The sequence below is a fragment of the Martes martes genome (genome assembly GCF_963455335.1).
Source record: "Martes martes genome assembly, chromosome: 7".
In the NCBI taxonomy this organism is placed as follows: domain Eukaryota; kingdom Metazoa; phylum Chordata; class Mammalia; order Carnivora; family Mustelidae; genus Martes; species Martes martes.
The window spans coordinates 44,260,178-44,276,388 of NC_137894.1; the positions used below are offsets into that span (position 1 = coordinate 44,260,178).

At 36.7% G+C, this 16,211-nt stretch overlaps 1 protein-coding gene and 1 pseudogene across 2 annotated transcripts in view; one reads left to right on the forward strand and one right to left on the reverse strand.

Annotated features, from left to right (window-relative positions):
- Positions 1-16,211, reverse strand: part of HERC1 (HECT and RLD domain containing E3 ubiquitin protein ligase family member 1) — a 192,813-nt gene that overhangs the window by 146,170 nt on the left and 30,432 nt on the right. The window contains exon 2 of the mRNA XM_080807823.1: positions 707-1,662. Within this exon, the coding sequence (XP_080663949.1) occupies positions 707-1,636 (930 nt within the window). The 5' untranslated portion in view covers positions 1,637-1,662. The remainder of the gene's footprint in view (positions 1-706; positions 1,663-16,211) is intronic.
- Positions 7,512-7,797, forward strand: LOC308346237 (SOSS complex subunit C-like; annotated as a pseudogene). The gene has a single exon. The product of its transcript is annotated as an SOSS complex subunit C-like (transcript).

The following is a 16,211-nucleotide window of genomic DNA, read 5'->3' on the forward strand; positions in this document are numbered from 1 at the left end:
CTTTAAGAGAGCTAAACTAAATCAAATATCCAAGCTTCTTCCCCAGAATAGATCCAGAATTCTGTGGAAAGCAATCTAGTTTTCTGGGGTACCGTCATCACAATAAAGAGCTGTATTATAGGGTATAACCACAGAGGCTATGGAGGGAGGCCCCTTCTGACTAGGTGTGTTTGTCCCAGAATGAAAGAGGTAAATGGAAAGAAAACTAGAAATCCAACAATATAAACTTATATTTTACTACTTCCTTACTATAGTTTATAAATTCAAAGTAGGCCTTTACGGGAAAAATCAGCTTAACACAAATACAGTAAAAGTCACATACAGTAGTCAGAAAAAACATGGGCTTTGCATACAGACTTGGGGTTGTAAGAATTAGTTTTAGTTAACACAGCCATCTGCCCCATAAGTGCTTAATTAGTGTATGTTTTACTTCCAGTTCTTTTGCCAAATAGATGTGTAAATTTAGGATAACTACCACAGTTTCTTTACCCTTAAGATAAGGATAAATAATATTGACCTCACATATTAACATGATAATTGAATCAGACAGGGCATATAAAGCACCTGGTTGGTAGCAGGCACACAACAAAAGTTACCTCTCTTCCTTCCCAACTCCTGGTACTGGGGAGCAGTAAATAAAAGAAGTCAATAGAGGAATGAGATGGTTTATTACAGATTAAGTTAAAGACAAATTTATAGTACATACCAAAGAACGCCTCATCTGCATTAATATAGTCATAAAGCAGTCAAAGCTGATCATTCCTTCCTGGCTTGATAGTAGTTTGCTTTTCTCCATGGAATTTACAACTGCTGAAGCTCCCAAAGCCATTTCTATCCATTCAAGAAGATACCGCAAAGAGCCTCGTTGAGCTGCTAAACCAAGTAGCAGCTCAGAAGCTAATCTGCGACCTAAAGTGTCTGCACCAGAATTGGGAATAGTTACTCCTTTAAGAAATGTTGTCACTTGTGATAAACAGTCCAAACCCATCGGAGGAATCTTGCTTTCATTTGCTAAAGATAATGGTGGCAAAGAGCTGACAACTTCAATTGCAGTATGAATAACGTCGTTGCAAAGACTAAGACCAGGTCCTGACACAGGCATCATCCAGCTTTGTCTCAGAAGTGCAAATAATAAGCTTAGACCAGTTCGAACACCCATTTCTATAAGTGCATCAGTGCTTGACCGGGGACGTTCACTAACAGAATGGACATCTGCTGAACCAGAGCTGCTCTCTGGGGAATGCTGCTGCTGTTTCACTTTGCCTTTGTCATGGTATTTATTAGAAAGTGCATAAAAGACACGCTGGAGTACAAGGAGTCGTTTCCGAAGTGCCCCAGCAAATGGGGAATCTGAACATACCATCTTCGCTAGTGCTAGCTGGCTGCTAAGAAGGGCATCCAAATAGTGGTCCTGCTCATCACTTGAAAGAGACTCACGTTCAAAGTCTGGCAACTGTGGTCCTTTGAGGCACAAAACTTGTTGGGGCAAAGGTACTACTTCTTTATTGCTGACCAGTTTAGAATACAGAACAGCAACTCCCTCTCTTGTAGCAATAGATTCACTATCCTCTGTAATCCAGGAGCTGTTGAGGTGTTCAAGCCACTTCAGTTTCACTGGTGGAACCATAGTTGCCATGTTGGTTTACTCTTCAGCCATTAGTTCTACAAAGGGAGATGAAAAAGCAGTCAAAAACTTATCTAGGTGATGTACAAAATGTTTCTGAACCTCCACCTTACATTTACAATTAGCGATTTCAAACTGGTGAAACAAAGTCTGAACTTCAATTAACAGGAATGTACCAATGTTAGTATTTTAGCTTTCATAAGTGTACTATAGTTATAAGATGCTAATTTTAAGGAAAAATGGGTGAAGGACACATATGGGAACTCTGCATAATTTTTGCAACTTTTGTGTAAACCTAAAATTAACCCCACATAAAGTTTATTATAAAATTAGTGATTTGCATACCTCTTCCCTTCAGATTCTGGTCCCACTGTCAGTATAACAGTGGGTTTTACATGCTGATCACCCCCAAATTCCTATCTTCAACCCAGACCTCCCCCCTGAATTCCATACTCACATATACAATTGCCCACTTGACTTTGCCATATAGATATCTAATAGGCATCTCAACATACTCAAAACTGAATTCCTAATCCACCAATGACCACCCAAACCTGTTTTTCCTGTAGACCTCTTCATGTCAATAAATGGCGACTCTGTCCTTCTAGCTCCTTTGGCCAAAAACCTTGAGAGTCACCACTAATTCCTCCTTCTTACACTCCAAATTAGTCAGTGCTACTTTCAAATACATCCAGAATCCAAACAGTTCTCACCCCCTTCGCTGCTAAAACCGTACCCCAAGCCATCATCTCTTGGATCACTGAAGGAACCTTTCTGCTAGTCTCCATGGCTATATGGAGGAACCACAGTGACTCCAAAAGGGCAGAAATGTTTTTGTATATTTTGTTTACTGCTGTATTCCAACACATAGTAAATACAACGTAAGAATTTGTTTTTTAAAAAAGTACTCTACTGAATCATTGAACACTACATCAAAAACTAATGATGTACTATGAAGTGGCTAATGGAACTTTAAAAAAAAATACTTAACAACTAAGTCCTATGGGATGAAATAGTCACAAAACATGTATCTCACAAAGGACTGGCATCCAAGGTACATAAAGAATTCCTATAACTCAGTAATAAAAAGACAATTTAACTTTCAAAATGGTCAGAAGACTGAACACAACTTCACTGAAGATAAATGAACGGCCAATAAGTACAAGAAAAGTTCTTGACATCATTATTCACCAGAAAATGCACATTAAAAACACAAATAGAGGGGCGCCTGGGTGGCTCAGTGGGTTAAAGCCCCTGCCTTCAGCTCAGGTCATGATCTCAGGTTCCTGGGATCGAGCCCCGCATCGGGAGGGAGCCTGCTTCCCCCTCTCTCTCTCTGCCTGCCTCTCTGCCTACTTGTGATCTCTGTCAAATAAATTAAAAAAAAAAACAAGAATTAAGAAAAAAAAAGACTGACAACACCAAATGTTCGCAAGAATGTAGAGCAACCACAACTCTCACAAATTATTTGCAGGGCTCTGAATGGAAACAAGCACTGGTAGTTTCTTATAAAACTAAACTAATAGTTTTCTTATAAAACTAAAACTAATCTATACTCAATGACCCAACCATTTTTTTCCTAGGGGTTTGCCAAGAAGAAAACACAAGTCCATAAAAAGACTTAAATAACAATATGGTTTCCCCTAGAAGGTGAGAGCGTGAATGAACTGGGAAGGAACATGAAGGAACTTCCTAGGGTGATGATAATATTGAATTACCCAGGCATATGCATTTATCAAAACTCAATAAACACACATTTAAGATATTTACATTTCACTGTATGTGGCTTTTACCTCAGTAAATACTGAACTCGATTTGATATGCAAACAGAAGTATATTTGGGGAGAAGTATACTGATAACTATAATTTATTTTGTAATGGGTCAAAAAATAAGATGCATTGATGTGTAATATATTTTTATACATATCCATATATATGAATAGGTATGTGGTAAAACAAAAATATTAAAAGACTAATGGCAGAATCTCAGTGGTGAGTATATATGGATTCATTTAAAAATCTTTCAACTTGGCCATATATTTGAGATTTTTTTTTAAAGGGCAGGGAATAATTTTTTTTTCTTTTTTAAAGATTTTATTTGTTTATTTGACAGAGATCATAAGTAGGCAGAGAGGCAGGTAGAGAAAGCGGCGGGGGGGGGGGGCCACCGCGGGGACAGGCCTCCTGCTGAGCAGAGCCCAATGCGGGGCCAATCCCAGGACCCTGGGATCATGACCTGAGCCAAAGGCAGAGGCTTTAACCCACTGAGCCACCCAGGTGTCCCATATTTGAGATTTTCATCATAAATTACTGCAAGGGAGGTGGGGACTAAGTCTGCAGAATGGAAGTCATAACAGTTCGTACTAAAAAAAAATCCTCAAATACTGAAGGGCATTTTATTGTCATGATACAGGTAATCTTCAAGAAAGAGCTCAAGTGATAGTGATCCTAGACTAATTAAAAGGAGTTTCCTATTTGTCAATATGCCCTACTAAATTCTAAATATAAAATCTGATGACACTTCCCTTCTCAAGATTATCATTACTATGCTTAATTATCTTCATTAGATACTCAGAAAGTATGTACTTGGGAAGGGGAAAACAAAACCTAAGCCTCTTCCCACCTTATTTAGTAATTATTCAACATTGTGCAGGGGAGGGGAACCTGGGTGGCTCCGTTAGTTAAGCGTCCAACTCTTGATAACAGCTCAACTCTTGATCTCAGGGTTGTGAGTTCAAGCCCCCACATTGTTTAAAAAAAGACAAAAACAAAAACACCACATTGTGCAGAGGATATTAAAGTACCTTATTTACCTCCCTTCCTGCAACCCATACGTAATTTTTGTTCTTTTTAATTTTGCAAGTTTGATAGCTGTAAAGGCATATGATGTTGCACTAATTTCAATTTTCCCAATTACTAATAAATCTGAACATTTTATATTTATTGATCATTTGGATATCTTCTGGATATCCAATAGGAAAGATACTTACTTTACACTGCATGACCTTCTGAATTTCATATATGTGCATTTGTTACCAAAGCAAATCTTAAAACTCCATTTTTATTTTTATTTTTTTTTAAGATTTTTATTTATTTATTTGACAGACAGAGATTACAAGTAGGCAGAGGCAGGGAGAGAGGGAGGAAGGGAAGCAGGCTCCCTGCCGAGCAGAGAGCCCAACGTGGGCCTCGATCCCAGGACCCTGGGATCATGACCTGAGCCGAAGGCAGAGGCTTTAACCCACTGAGCCACCCAGGCGCCCAAAAACTCCATTTTTAAATAAAGGAAACCAAAACAAAGAAAAAGCCAAATTTTTAGAAATGCTCTTCTACAATTTTTAAACAAAAAGGGGAAGAAAAAAAAGGATTTCACAATTTCTAGAAAAGTATATAAAAAACATTATTTATCAACAAAATGTAGCCAAAGTTGACCAAAAGCAATCTACAAAGACTTAAAATACTTCATTTCTAAGACTTCAATGAATAATTCAATTCAGTATTAGAAAAAAATAAGCTTAAAAAGTAAGTAATAGATATAGCAGTAACTGATGAATAAGACAGACAAAAAACAATAGGATTCATATCTAAATTTCGGAGCTGATTCTTAGTGGGGGGGGGGGTGATCAGCTAACCTAATCAAGGAAAGAAAAAGATAAAACAAGATACTCAGTATTATAAATATGAATGGAAAGACAGAAATGGAAGTTTACCTGTTGCCCAAAAAGTTAAACGTAAAAGTTACCATGTAACCCATCAATTCCAGTCCTATGGCTAAACTCAAGAGAACTGAAAATATATGTACAGAGGAAAACATGTACAGGAACATTCAATAACAGTATTACTTATAATAACGGAAAAGTAAAAAACAACCCAAATGTCACCATCATCAAATTCATCAATAGATGAATAAACAAAATGTTCTGTTATTTATACAATGGAATATTATTCAGCCATAAAAAGGAACGAAGTACTAATATATGCTATAACATGACTGAACCTTGTAAATATGCTAAGTGAAGAAGCCAGAAGAAGCCAGGTCACACACACTGTATGATTTTATTTATATGAAATGTTCAGAACTGGCAAATGAATAGAGACAAAAAAAAAAAGTTAGTAGTTGTAGGTCAGGAGCTAGTGGGAAAATAGGGAGAAATTGCTTAATGCTTAATGTAGGAGGGGTTTTACTTTAGAATAATTGAAAATATTTTGGAACTGGACAGAGATGGTGGTTGCACAATACTGTGAATGCACTAAGTACAAATAATGATTCACTTTAAAATGGTTAATTATGTGTTATGTGAATTCTGACTCAATAAATTATTTTTAAAAAGAAAATGAGCAATGGCAGGAAGTACTTCACCAAAATGAACTTGGATATGTTGCCAAAAGAAGAATCAACAGTGCACAAATATACAAGAAATATACAAACAAATATACATCAAGAATGACTTTGATGGATCAAAAAAAATTATAAGATGCCATTCCAGATTCATCAAATTGTGAATTCAGGGAAATTCAGGAAAGAAAGTCAAGAGTATTTAAACGAAATGAGTGGGGCGCCTGGGTGGCTCAGTGGTTTAAGCCGCTGCCTTCGGCTCAGGTCATGATCTCAGGGTCCTGGGATCGAGTCCCACATCGGGCTCTCTGCTTGGCAGGGAGCCTGCTTCCCTCTCTCACTCTCTCTGCCTGCCTCTCTGCCTGCTTGTGATCTCTCTCTCTCTGTCAAATAAAATAAATAAAATCTTAAAAAAAAAAAAACGAAATGAGTAAGAACAACTAGAAAACATAAAAATGTTCATATAAAATTGTAAGAAAAAGAACATGAGTTTAGAATGTGAGAAAAAAATTTAATGAGTCAATGACTTCCCTTTTAGTTCTATAATCTACAATGAGACAAAACTGATAATATGGAAGATGAAAATTCCACAATGCACCTAGCACAGTGTCTGGTATTTCATAAGTCCTTAATGAAGGCTGCATTTGAAGAAAACCAACTGGCTAGTAATTTACAGTGAATTAAAGAGCCAGAATAACATGGCTAGGATACTAGTGAAATAAATCAGTAATGAGGTTTAAACAAACTAAAAACAAAAATCAAGCTGTGGATGTTTGAGGAAAGAAATCTTTTTATGCCTTCAGGAAACAGACAATTTTTAAAACTACGTAAATGTCTCAGGGCATTGAGGAAAGAGTCTTTGCTCTTCTTTAACCCACTGAGCCACCCAGGCGCCCCTAGTCTTTGCTCTTCTTAAGTAGCCAATAAAGTAATATCAAAACTCAACAAAGCACAAAAAATACAATTGTAATGCTGCCCTATAAAGGTAGTTGTAAAAGTCCACAACTAAAATATTAGCAAGCAAAGTGGAACAGTATATTAAAAGGTTAAGATGTGACATGCTGAATGGGTTTATTTGAGGAATAGAATGATGGAACAACAGAGCAAATCTATTATCATTAACAAAATCCATGTTATATTGTGAGATGTTAAAAAAATAGCTGATAAAATACAATATCCATTCCTAATAAAAATCAAATAATAAGGCAAGAATAAAGGTTTCCTTTTTAAATTATTAAAAATTTCATATCACAAAACAGAAGAAAAACACTGGCAGCACTGGTTCCTAGAGTCAAATACAAGTGCCCATTTTTACCACTTTTATCAATAATGCAATTGAACAAAAAAATAAGTATTATACAGTATTCTAGAAATTGTTGTCACAGTGAGGTAGTTGATTACAGAATAAATAAAAATCGAAACTCAAAAGTATCTAGCTCTAAGTAGTCACATCCCCTTTGGAGAGTCATGATCCAGCTGTGGGGTGGTCCCACATTCTCATGACTATGCTCCCCAACTGCCCTGAACACAGCTGAAACAGAAAATAGGAAGATGGCTGCAAACCCTTCTGGACAAAGTTTTCAAAACAGAAATAGAAGTTGCAATCTTGGCAGAACTAGACAAAGGGAAGAAAGTTACTAAAGCAGAACCAATCCTCAACAAATCATCCTAGTGCTAGCACTGCACTCTCAGAGACCGTCAGTAAGGACTTCTGGGAGCGTGCTGAGCACCAGCACATTGCAGCAGGCACATACACATTCATCTGGACACTTCAAAACTCAAGACTCTACATAAGAATCTTATTCTTGCCCTTTTACCTCATCCTGACCCAGAATAAAGAACATATTTGCAATGAAAGTGACTTTATAATATCAAATGCCAAAGCTATTATCATTCAGTGCTATACAAACTATGACTCAGAATTTGGGCAAAATTTCAAATTTTGTTCTTCCTTAAAAGAAAGGTATATATAAGTGAAAGCAAAAATGAGGGTAACCTGGATAATGAGAGGTTTGGAAGTTGTATTATCTAAGGAATTGATCACGCTACCTGTGACTATAACTTTTTTGCAATTCAATTTGATTTTAACTCTAAATCAGACTCTGCATTGGATGGTTACATTAACTCATCCCCGAGCCCCCAGTAAGTTGGACTAGGTATATTATTTCCACAACAGGCTTTAAAGAATCATTTATAGTACTTAACTTTAAAGAAACAAGAGTATTCTTTAATAATACAAATCAGAGCACCTGGGTGGCTCAGTCAGTTAAGCATCTGCCTTCGCCTCAGGTCATGATCCCAGGGTCCTGGGATTGAGCCCCACATGGGGCTCCCTGCTCAGCGGGGATCCTACTTCTCCCTCTCACCCTCCCCCCTGCTTGGTCTCTCTCCTCTCTCAAATAAATAAATAAAATCTTAAAAAAAATTAAAATATAAACCAATAGGCTTAAATAAGTTGCATTCATATTTGCTATTTATGGAACTGATGTCAGTGTACCTTCTGATTTTACAATCAGCATACCCAGAAATATATATATATATATATATATATATATATATATATATATATAAAATTATTTTTTTTTTTTTTGGAAAAAGAGTGAGACAGCACATGAGAGGGAGAGTGAGAAGGGCAAAAGGAAAGAGAGAATCTTAAACAGACTCCCTGCTCAGCACAGAGCCTGAGGTGGGGCTCAATCCAACAATCCCAAGATCAGGTCATGACCTGAGCCAAAATCAAGAGTCAGATACTTAACAAACTAAGCCACCTAGGCACCCCCATCCAGAAAATATTCTTTGTTAACTCAAGATTAGTTCCCTATTCTCAATTTTAAAGGAAAACCCAAGAGAAGCCTAAATTACCAACCAGTCTTAAATATCTTTTATAAATATACATCACTATAAATGTGACTAAATTCTATTAAGAACAGTTACAAGACCAAAAAAGTCAAAAATATCTTTAAATAACTACAATAACCAGGAATTATATAATACATAACAGGAAAATATTTATAGAGTTGTAACAAATATGAAATATCTAATAATAAACTGAACAAGTGCAAAAATTTTATTAATAAATACATAAAATTCTACTGCAGAACAAAAGAGATTCTTTTAATAAATGGAGAGCTTATGCAATGCTCTTATTTGGAAGAATCCATATTTTGGGTGGTTAATTAACATATAAAATTAATTCAATATCAACCAAAATCACCCTGGACTTTTCTAAAACTTGATAAAGTGTTTAAAATTATCTGTAAAAGTAAATACATAGGAATTGAAAAAAAAAAAAGGAAAAAAAATTAAGGGGGAGAGGAAGATAGATCTCTGAAAAAAAAACTGGAAACTGAGAAAGGTCCTGGCTTACCATATATTAAAAATTACAGTGCTAGAATAGGGGCACCTGGGTGGCTCAGTGGGTTAAAGCCTCTGTCTTCAGTTCAGGTCATGATCTCAGGGTCTTGGGATCGAGCCTGGAATCGGGCTCTCTGCTTGGCAGGGAACCTGCTTCCCCCTCTCTCTCTGCTTGCCTCTCTGCCTACTTGTGATCTCTATCAAATAAATAAATAAAATCTTTGAAAAAAAATTATAGTGCTAGAATAACCAAATGTGGTTCTGACACACGAACATAATATATTAGAAAATATCAAGAAAAGAACTGAGCCTCCAGGAGATGTAAGTACATATAAAAAGTTAGCATATGATGAATGTTAGCATATGATAAAGGTGTTAATCCTAATGAATGCAAATATACCACATGCCACTGTGTACAAGGACACATGTTGAAGAATTTTCATTACATAACAGGGAGAAACCTCAACATTCATCAATAGGGAAGAGATAACTAAAATGTGTTATATTCAGATGATGTCAAATTATAAACTTTAGGGACGCCTGGGTGGCTCAGTTGGTTAAGCGGCTGCCTTCGGCTCAGGTCATGATCCCAGCGTCCTGGGATCGAGTCCCACATCGGGCTCCTTGCTCTGCAGGGAGCCTGCTTCTCCCTCTGCCACTCTGTCTGCCTGTGCTCACTCTCTCTCTCTCTCTGACAAATAAATAAATAAAATCTTTAAAAAAAAAATTCTTAAAAAAAAAAATAAAATAAAAAAAAAATAAAAAAATTATAAACTTTATACCTTAAAAAAGTTAACACATGCAATTCAACAACTAATAAAATTTTCTAATTTTCAAAACAAGTTTTAGCGTTTAAGAAACACCAAAAAACATTACTAGAGGAGTTGTACTGCATAAGTTAAAAGTAAAAGCACCAGGGGTGACTGGCTGCTCAGTAAGTATAGTATACAACACTTGATCTCAGGGTTGTAAGTTCAAGCCTCATGGTGGTATAGAGATTGCTTAAACATAAAAAAATAATAATAAAGTGAAAAAGTAAAAGCACCAAAGTCTGCCACACTGGCTAGGTTTGAATCTAGGCTGTATCACTTCCAATCTATTGACCAAGGCTAAGTTCCTCAATTTCTCCATGGCTCAAAGTGCTTATCTATAAATTAGAGAACAATAAAGAGAACCCTCTATGATTATCACAAGGGTTAAATGAGATAACACATAGAGAGTTCTTAGAATCATTGCCTGGAACATAGTACACACTCAATAAATGTAAACTGTTATTATGATCATTATTATTTTGTTCCTTATTGGTATCTCTACCAAATATTGGTTGTAGGGGTGCCTGGCTGGCTCAGTCAGTGGAGCATGCAACTCCCAATCTCAGGGCTCTAAGTTCAAGTTCCACAATGGGTATAGAGATTACCTAAAAATAAAGTCTTAAAAAATATATTTATACATATATAGATTATAGATGTATATGGAGATGTATATAAATTTTTTTTTTTTTTTTAAGTTTAGAAGGACAAGGGCACATGGGTGGCTCAGCCACTTAAGTGTCTGACTCTTGATTTGACTCAGGTCATGATCTCAGGGTTCTGAGATTGAGCTCTATGTCAGGCTCCACACTCGGTACAGAGTCTGCTGAAGATTCTTTCCCTCTCTCTCTGCCCCTCCCCACTTCAAATAAATAAATAAATAAAATATTTTAAAAAGATTTTAAGGACAGACCCCCAAACTCATGACAGTGATTGCCTAGGGGGGGGATAGCAGGTGCCAAATAGGACATCAACTCTTTCTATGTTTCCATTCTTTTATTTTTAAGATGATTACATAAACTTGACAAAATTTTAGCACTCTTAAACAACAGAAGACACAGGAGAGTCCTTTTTTTTTTTTTAATATTTTATTTATTTGACAGAGAGAAATCACAAGTAGGCAGAGAGGCAGGCAGAGAGAGAGGAGGAAGCAGGCTCCCTGCGGAGCAGAGAGCCCGATGCAGGACTCAATCCCAGGACCCTGAGATCATGACCTGAGCCAAAGGCAGAGGCTTGAACCCACTGAGCCACCCAGGCACCCAGGAGAGTCCTTTTTTATTCTTGTACTACTCTTCAGTCTTAAATTTTTCTCAAAAAAAGCTAAAACAAAAAGGCTGGTATGATCATATTGTTTTCAATTACAATATAGTCAAAATTTATCATCACTAACCCATTATTGTTTTAATTTATAATGGGCTTGTTTTTATAAAAAGGATTTTAACCAAAAAAAACCCTAAAATTTCTCTTTTTGAAGGATTAATTTTATCTGTCTTGTTTCTAACTTTAACATAGGTTTGGAAAACAAAAATCAAGTAACACCAGTTTAACAGTATTTTTTATCCTTTCTCAGGCATAGAGAAATCTGCAGTTATAGGACAAATACCCTAGAGCTGATATATTCATCAGCCTGCTACCTCAGACACTGTGAGATAGTTAAACTTACAATTTGTCATTTTGCATATATATATATATATATATATATATATATATATATATTGCACATAAATATCACAAACATAACCTCTGGGTATATTCTGATGATGTGTTCTGTAAAACAGAAAGATGAATCATGAGAGCAAGAGTTGCCAAAGATAAGGGGATGATGTTTTATGAATAATTCTGATCAGTGGAGAAAGGTTCAAATAAAATACTGCATTAGACTAAAACATTTTCAATGAAATTTTTGAGTTACTAGATAAAACCTATTTTTCCCTTTTTAATACATTATGTTACAGGCAAATAAAAGAATAAAAAACTATTTATAAGAGTATTCAAATTACAAATTCTGGTTCCTTCAGTGTTAAGCCACTAATAAACTAGTATCAACTGAAATGTCTGAATTTTTCAAGCTGTAATCATTCACATTAGCTACAACCAGCAAATCCTCTCTACAAGATTAGAAGATATTAATTTTCTCTCTTACTGAGACACAAAATAAAGTTATTTCTTCAAATACAATAAATACAGTATTATACAAAAAGCTAGTTTTCCAAAAATCTGTTTCAAAGCTATATCATCTACTAGCTATAGAACCTCCAGTGCTGATGTCCTACAGTTGTTAAAAACAAAGCAAACTTGTTGATTTAATCAACTTTTGGTATAGTTTTGTTATAAGCAACTGTCCAGTTGGGGCAAGGTATAATAATTGATAAATGATTTAATTTTTTCATTTTCCCTGAAACTCCAAGACTATATATAGTAGATTCACAAAGTTTATATCTTCATATTCAATCCACTAACATTTTCAAATCTTAAGACTTAAGCTAGTTTATCAACTTCCTACCCTAGCTACAAACAAGTAAGCATGATTCAATAAAAATTAGAATGGAATCAGGAAATTAAGACACTAACACCTAAGAAATGACATTGGCAAAACAGTTTACTCCCTGAGGGCTCATCTAAAAAATAAGGGAATCAAAGGAAATAATCTCCAAAGTTCTTTCCAGTTCTAAAATACTATGGACCTTTATATTTAAAATAACCTTCCCCCAAAATAAAACAAAATCCAAATGTTTAATAACATACAAATCTGGATCTTACTACAGTCTATCCACTTCTGGAAAGAATACAACTCTATACTAGGTTACAGTATCATCAAAATTATTTCATTTTTTTTACGTTTTACTTATTTAAATAATCTCTACACCGCATGTGGGGTTCCAACTCACAACCCTGAGGTCAAGAGACACATGCTCTTAGGACTAAGCCAGCCAGGTGCCCCCAAATTATTTAATTTTTTAAAAATTAAATATTTGTTTCATGTTGTTACTCTCTTATGGGTTTTTATGATAATTAAAGTATCTCAAATTTAACAGGTGCGCAGCAAAGGCTTGCGAATTTTACATTCTAATCTAATTTTTAAAATGAAAAAAATTTACATTAGAAACTACTGGATTTAGTCCTAGTTCAGTGCTCTTATCCACATATTAGATCCACAACTAGATCTTGAAAAACTGAGGTGGGGGGTTTACATCATTTGACAAGATCACACAAAAGGTGAACATAAGAATCAGGATTAAGCACAAGTCTCCAGAGTCTGAAGTCCAGCACTATTTCCACAGCCCCATAGTATCACTCCCCTGAAAAATTAATTCTATATGCAGGGTAGATGTGAGTAAGAATCAAGGGCAAGAACTTGTCAAAATATACACCCCCAGCTCCCCAACCCCAACCTACCCCACCAAAGAATTTCTTTTGGAGAAATGTGATATTGCCACCCCCATCTTCACCTTTATAATCAGTGCCTAAGGATGACAGCTGTGACATTGTGATTTATACTAAGAAATATATATTTACTTGGTTGTTGTCCCCATTCCAAGCAGAAAGCTCCTAAAACCCTTGGAGTTTTCTGGATGAGCATAATAAAGGTGTCTTTTGCTACATTAATTAAGTGACTTGGAAAATATCTGAGGATGGGGCTAGTTGCCAGTGGAGCCAACCATTGTGGCTAGAAGGTAGGAACTTTCAGTCCCACCCCCTGGCCTCTGGGGAGGGGAGAGGAACTGAAGACTGACTGACTTCAACCACCAAGGGCCAATGATTTAATCAATTGTGCTTTGTAACGCAGTCTCCACACACACAAAAAAGTGGTGGGGGCCCTGGCTGGCTCAGTCAATGGAGTGTGCAACTCTTTTTTTTTTTTTTAATATTTTTTGTTATTTTTTTAAGATTTTATTTATTTGACAGACAGAGATCACAAGTAGGCAGAGAGAGAGAGAGGGGGAAGCAGGCTTCCTGCTGAGCAGAGAGCCCCATGTGGGGCTTGATCCCAGGACCCTGGGATTGTGACCCGAGCCTAAGGCAGAGGCTCTAACCCACTGAGCCACCCAGGCGCCCCATTTTTTTTTAAAGACCCTATTTATTCGTTTGACAGACAGAGATCACAAGTAGGCAGAGAAGCAGGCAGAGAGAGGAGGAAGCAGGCTTCCTGCTGAGCAGAGAGCCCAATGCGGGCTCGATCCCAGGACCCTGGGACCATGACCTGAGCCGAAGGCAGAGGCTTTAACCCACTGAGCCACTCAGGTGCCCCTGGAGTGTGCAACTCTTGATCTTGATCTCCGGATGTAAACACATAGACTCGAGAGCAGAGAGTGTCGTGCTCCAAAAGGGCATGGAAGCTCTATACTCTCTCTCTTCCCCCATACCTTGCCCCACACATCTCTTCCATCTAGCTGTTCCTGAGTTATATCCTTTCATAATAAACTGGTAATCTAGGAAGTAAAATGTTTCTCTGAGTTCTGTGAGCCCTTCTAGCAAATTAACCAAACCCAAAGAGGGGTCACTGGAACCCTTAATCTACAGCCAGTTGGTCAGAAGTACAGATAACAATCTAACACTCACAACATAGGTGGCGGTAGTCTTCAAGGACTGAATCCTTAACCTGTGGGACCTGACCCTATCTCCAAGTAGACAGCGTCATATTGAGTTAAACTGCAGGTCCAACCCTATGGCGTTCAAGAACTGCCTGGTTTTGTATAAAACCCACACATCAAAAGGAATTAGAGTCAGAACTGCACATTTAATTGAAGATTCTCTCTATGCTGACCCATTATAGTAGCTTCCTTATCCAACTCCCTGATACCAGGTTCTCCCCAACTCCTGTTCATCCTTCTTCTACAAATCTGTTATGCTCTTGTTTGAACCCTCAAAATGCTATTGGCTTACCATGTAAAGGCCAATTGCTTTATACCAGCAACCACCTCCTTCAACTCAGGAATTCAGGTACTTTCCAGTTGCTCTTCTTCCACCCTCTCCCATGCAAGGAACTTGAAAATTAGGCTTTCTGGGGCGCCTGGGTGGCTCAGTGGGTTAAAGCCTCTGCCTTCGGCTCGGGTCATGATCCCAGGGTCCTGGGATCGAGCCCCACATTGGGCTCTCTGCTCTGTGGAGAGCCTGTTTCCTCCTCTCTCTCTCTCTCTCTCTCTGCCTACTTGTGATCTCTGTCTGTTAAATAAATAAATAAAATCTTTAAAAAAAAAGAAAGAAAGAAAGAAAGAAAATTAGGCTTTCTAATTCTCTAATAGGATACCTCTCACTCTAACCTATAATTAATCAGAGTGTTTTTTTACTCTAACCCTAATATATAATGCATTTCCCTGGATGGGGACTCCATCTTATTCAATTTTAATTCCCTACCATGCAGCCTAATATATTACAGTGTTTGTTAAATTAACTAATTACAACTAATGTCTACATTTAAATAATATTAACTAATAAAAGAGTAACTTTCAGACAAGTTAACTTCAAATCAGTCAATGATGGACTAAAACTCAATTTAGGAGTTGTACAACTAAATTATAAACTGTAATTCAACAGAAACAAACTTCTACATACCTTTCTCTTCAGTTCAGTTCTGATATTATTAATCTTTGGGAAATGGTGGCTATTATCATTACCATTACTATCTCCAACCACAGATATAATTACTATTCATATAATATCTATATCTAGCCCCTAACCTCAAGTGTAAAAGTATAGAACTACAGTCTAGAAGTATGGAAGAACCAAAAAATGTAGAACTTAAGTGTGTCTAAATTATAAGTATAATAGTGTTCCTTGCTGCAAGTATCCAAACAAGGCAATGATACAGAAAGCCCTTGAAAGTTATTACAATCTCCACGGGCAGCAACAGAGGTCAGATTAATGAGAAACTAGGGACTTTGAAAGCAAAGAATATAGAATTTGAGAGATGACAGGAGATGGAAGGTAATGAAACAATAAAATAGTAGAAAATGATAGTAAGTACTTACATTCACAAGGATAGCCACAAGCAAGACTAAAAATGCAGAGAAGCATTTCTGAGGGCAAGTTTCAGGAGCTATTCCTAAGTCTGGCTCAAGATTCTGTGAAACCAAATGAAAGGAAAACA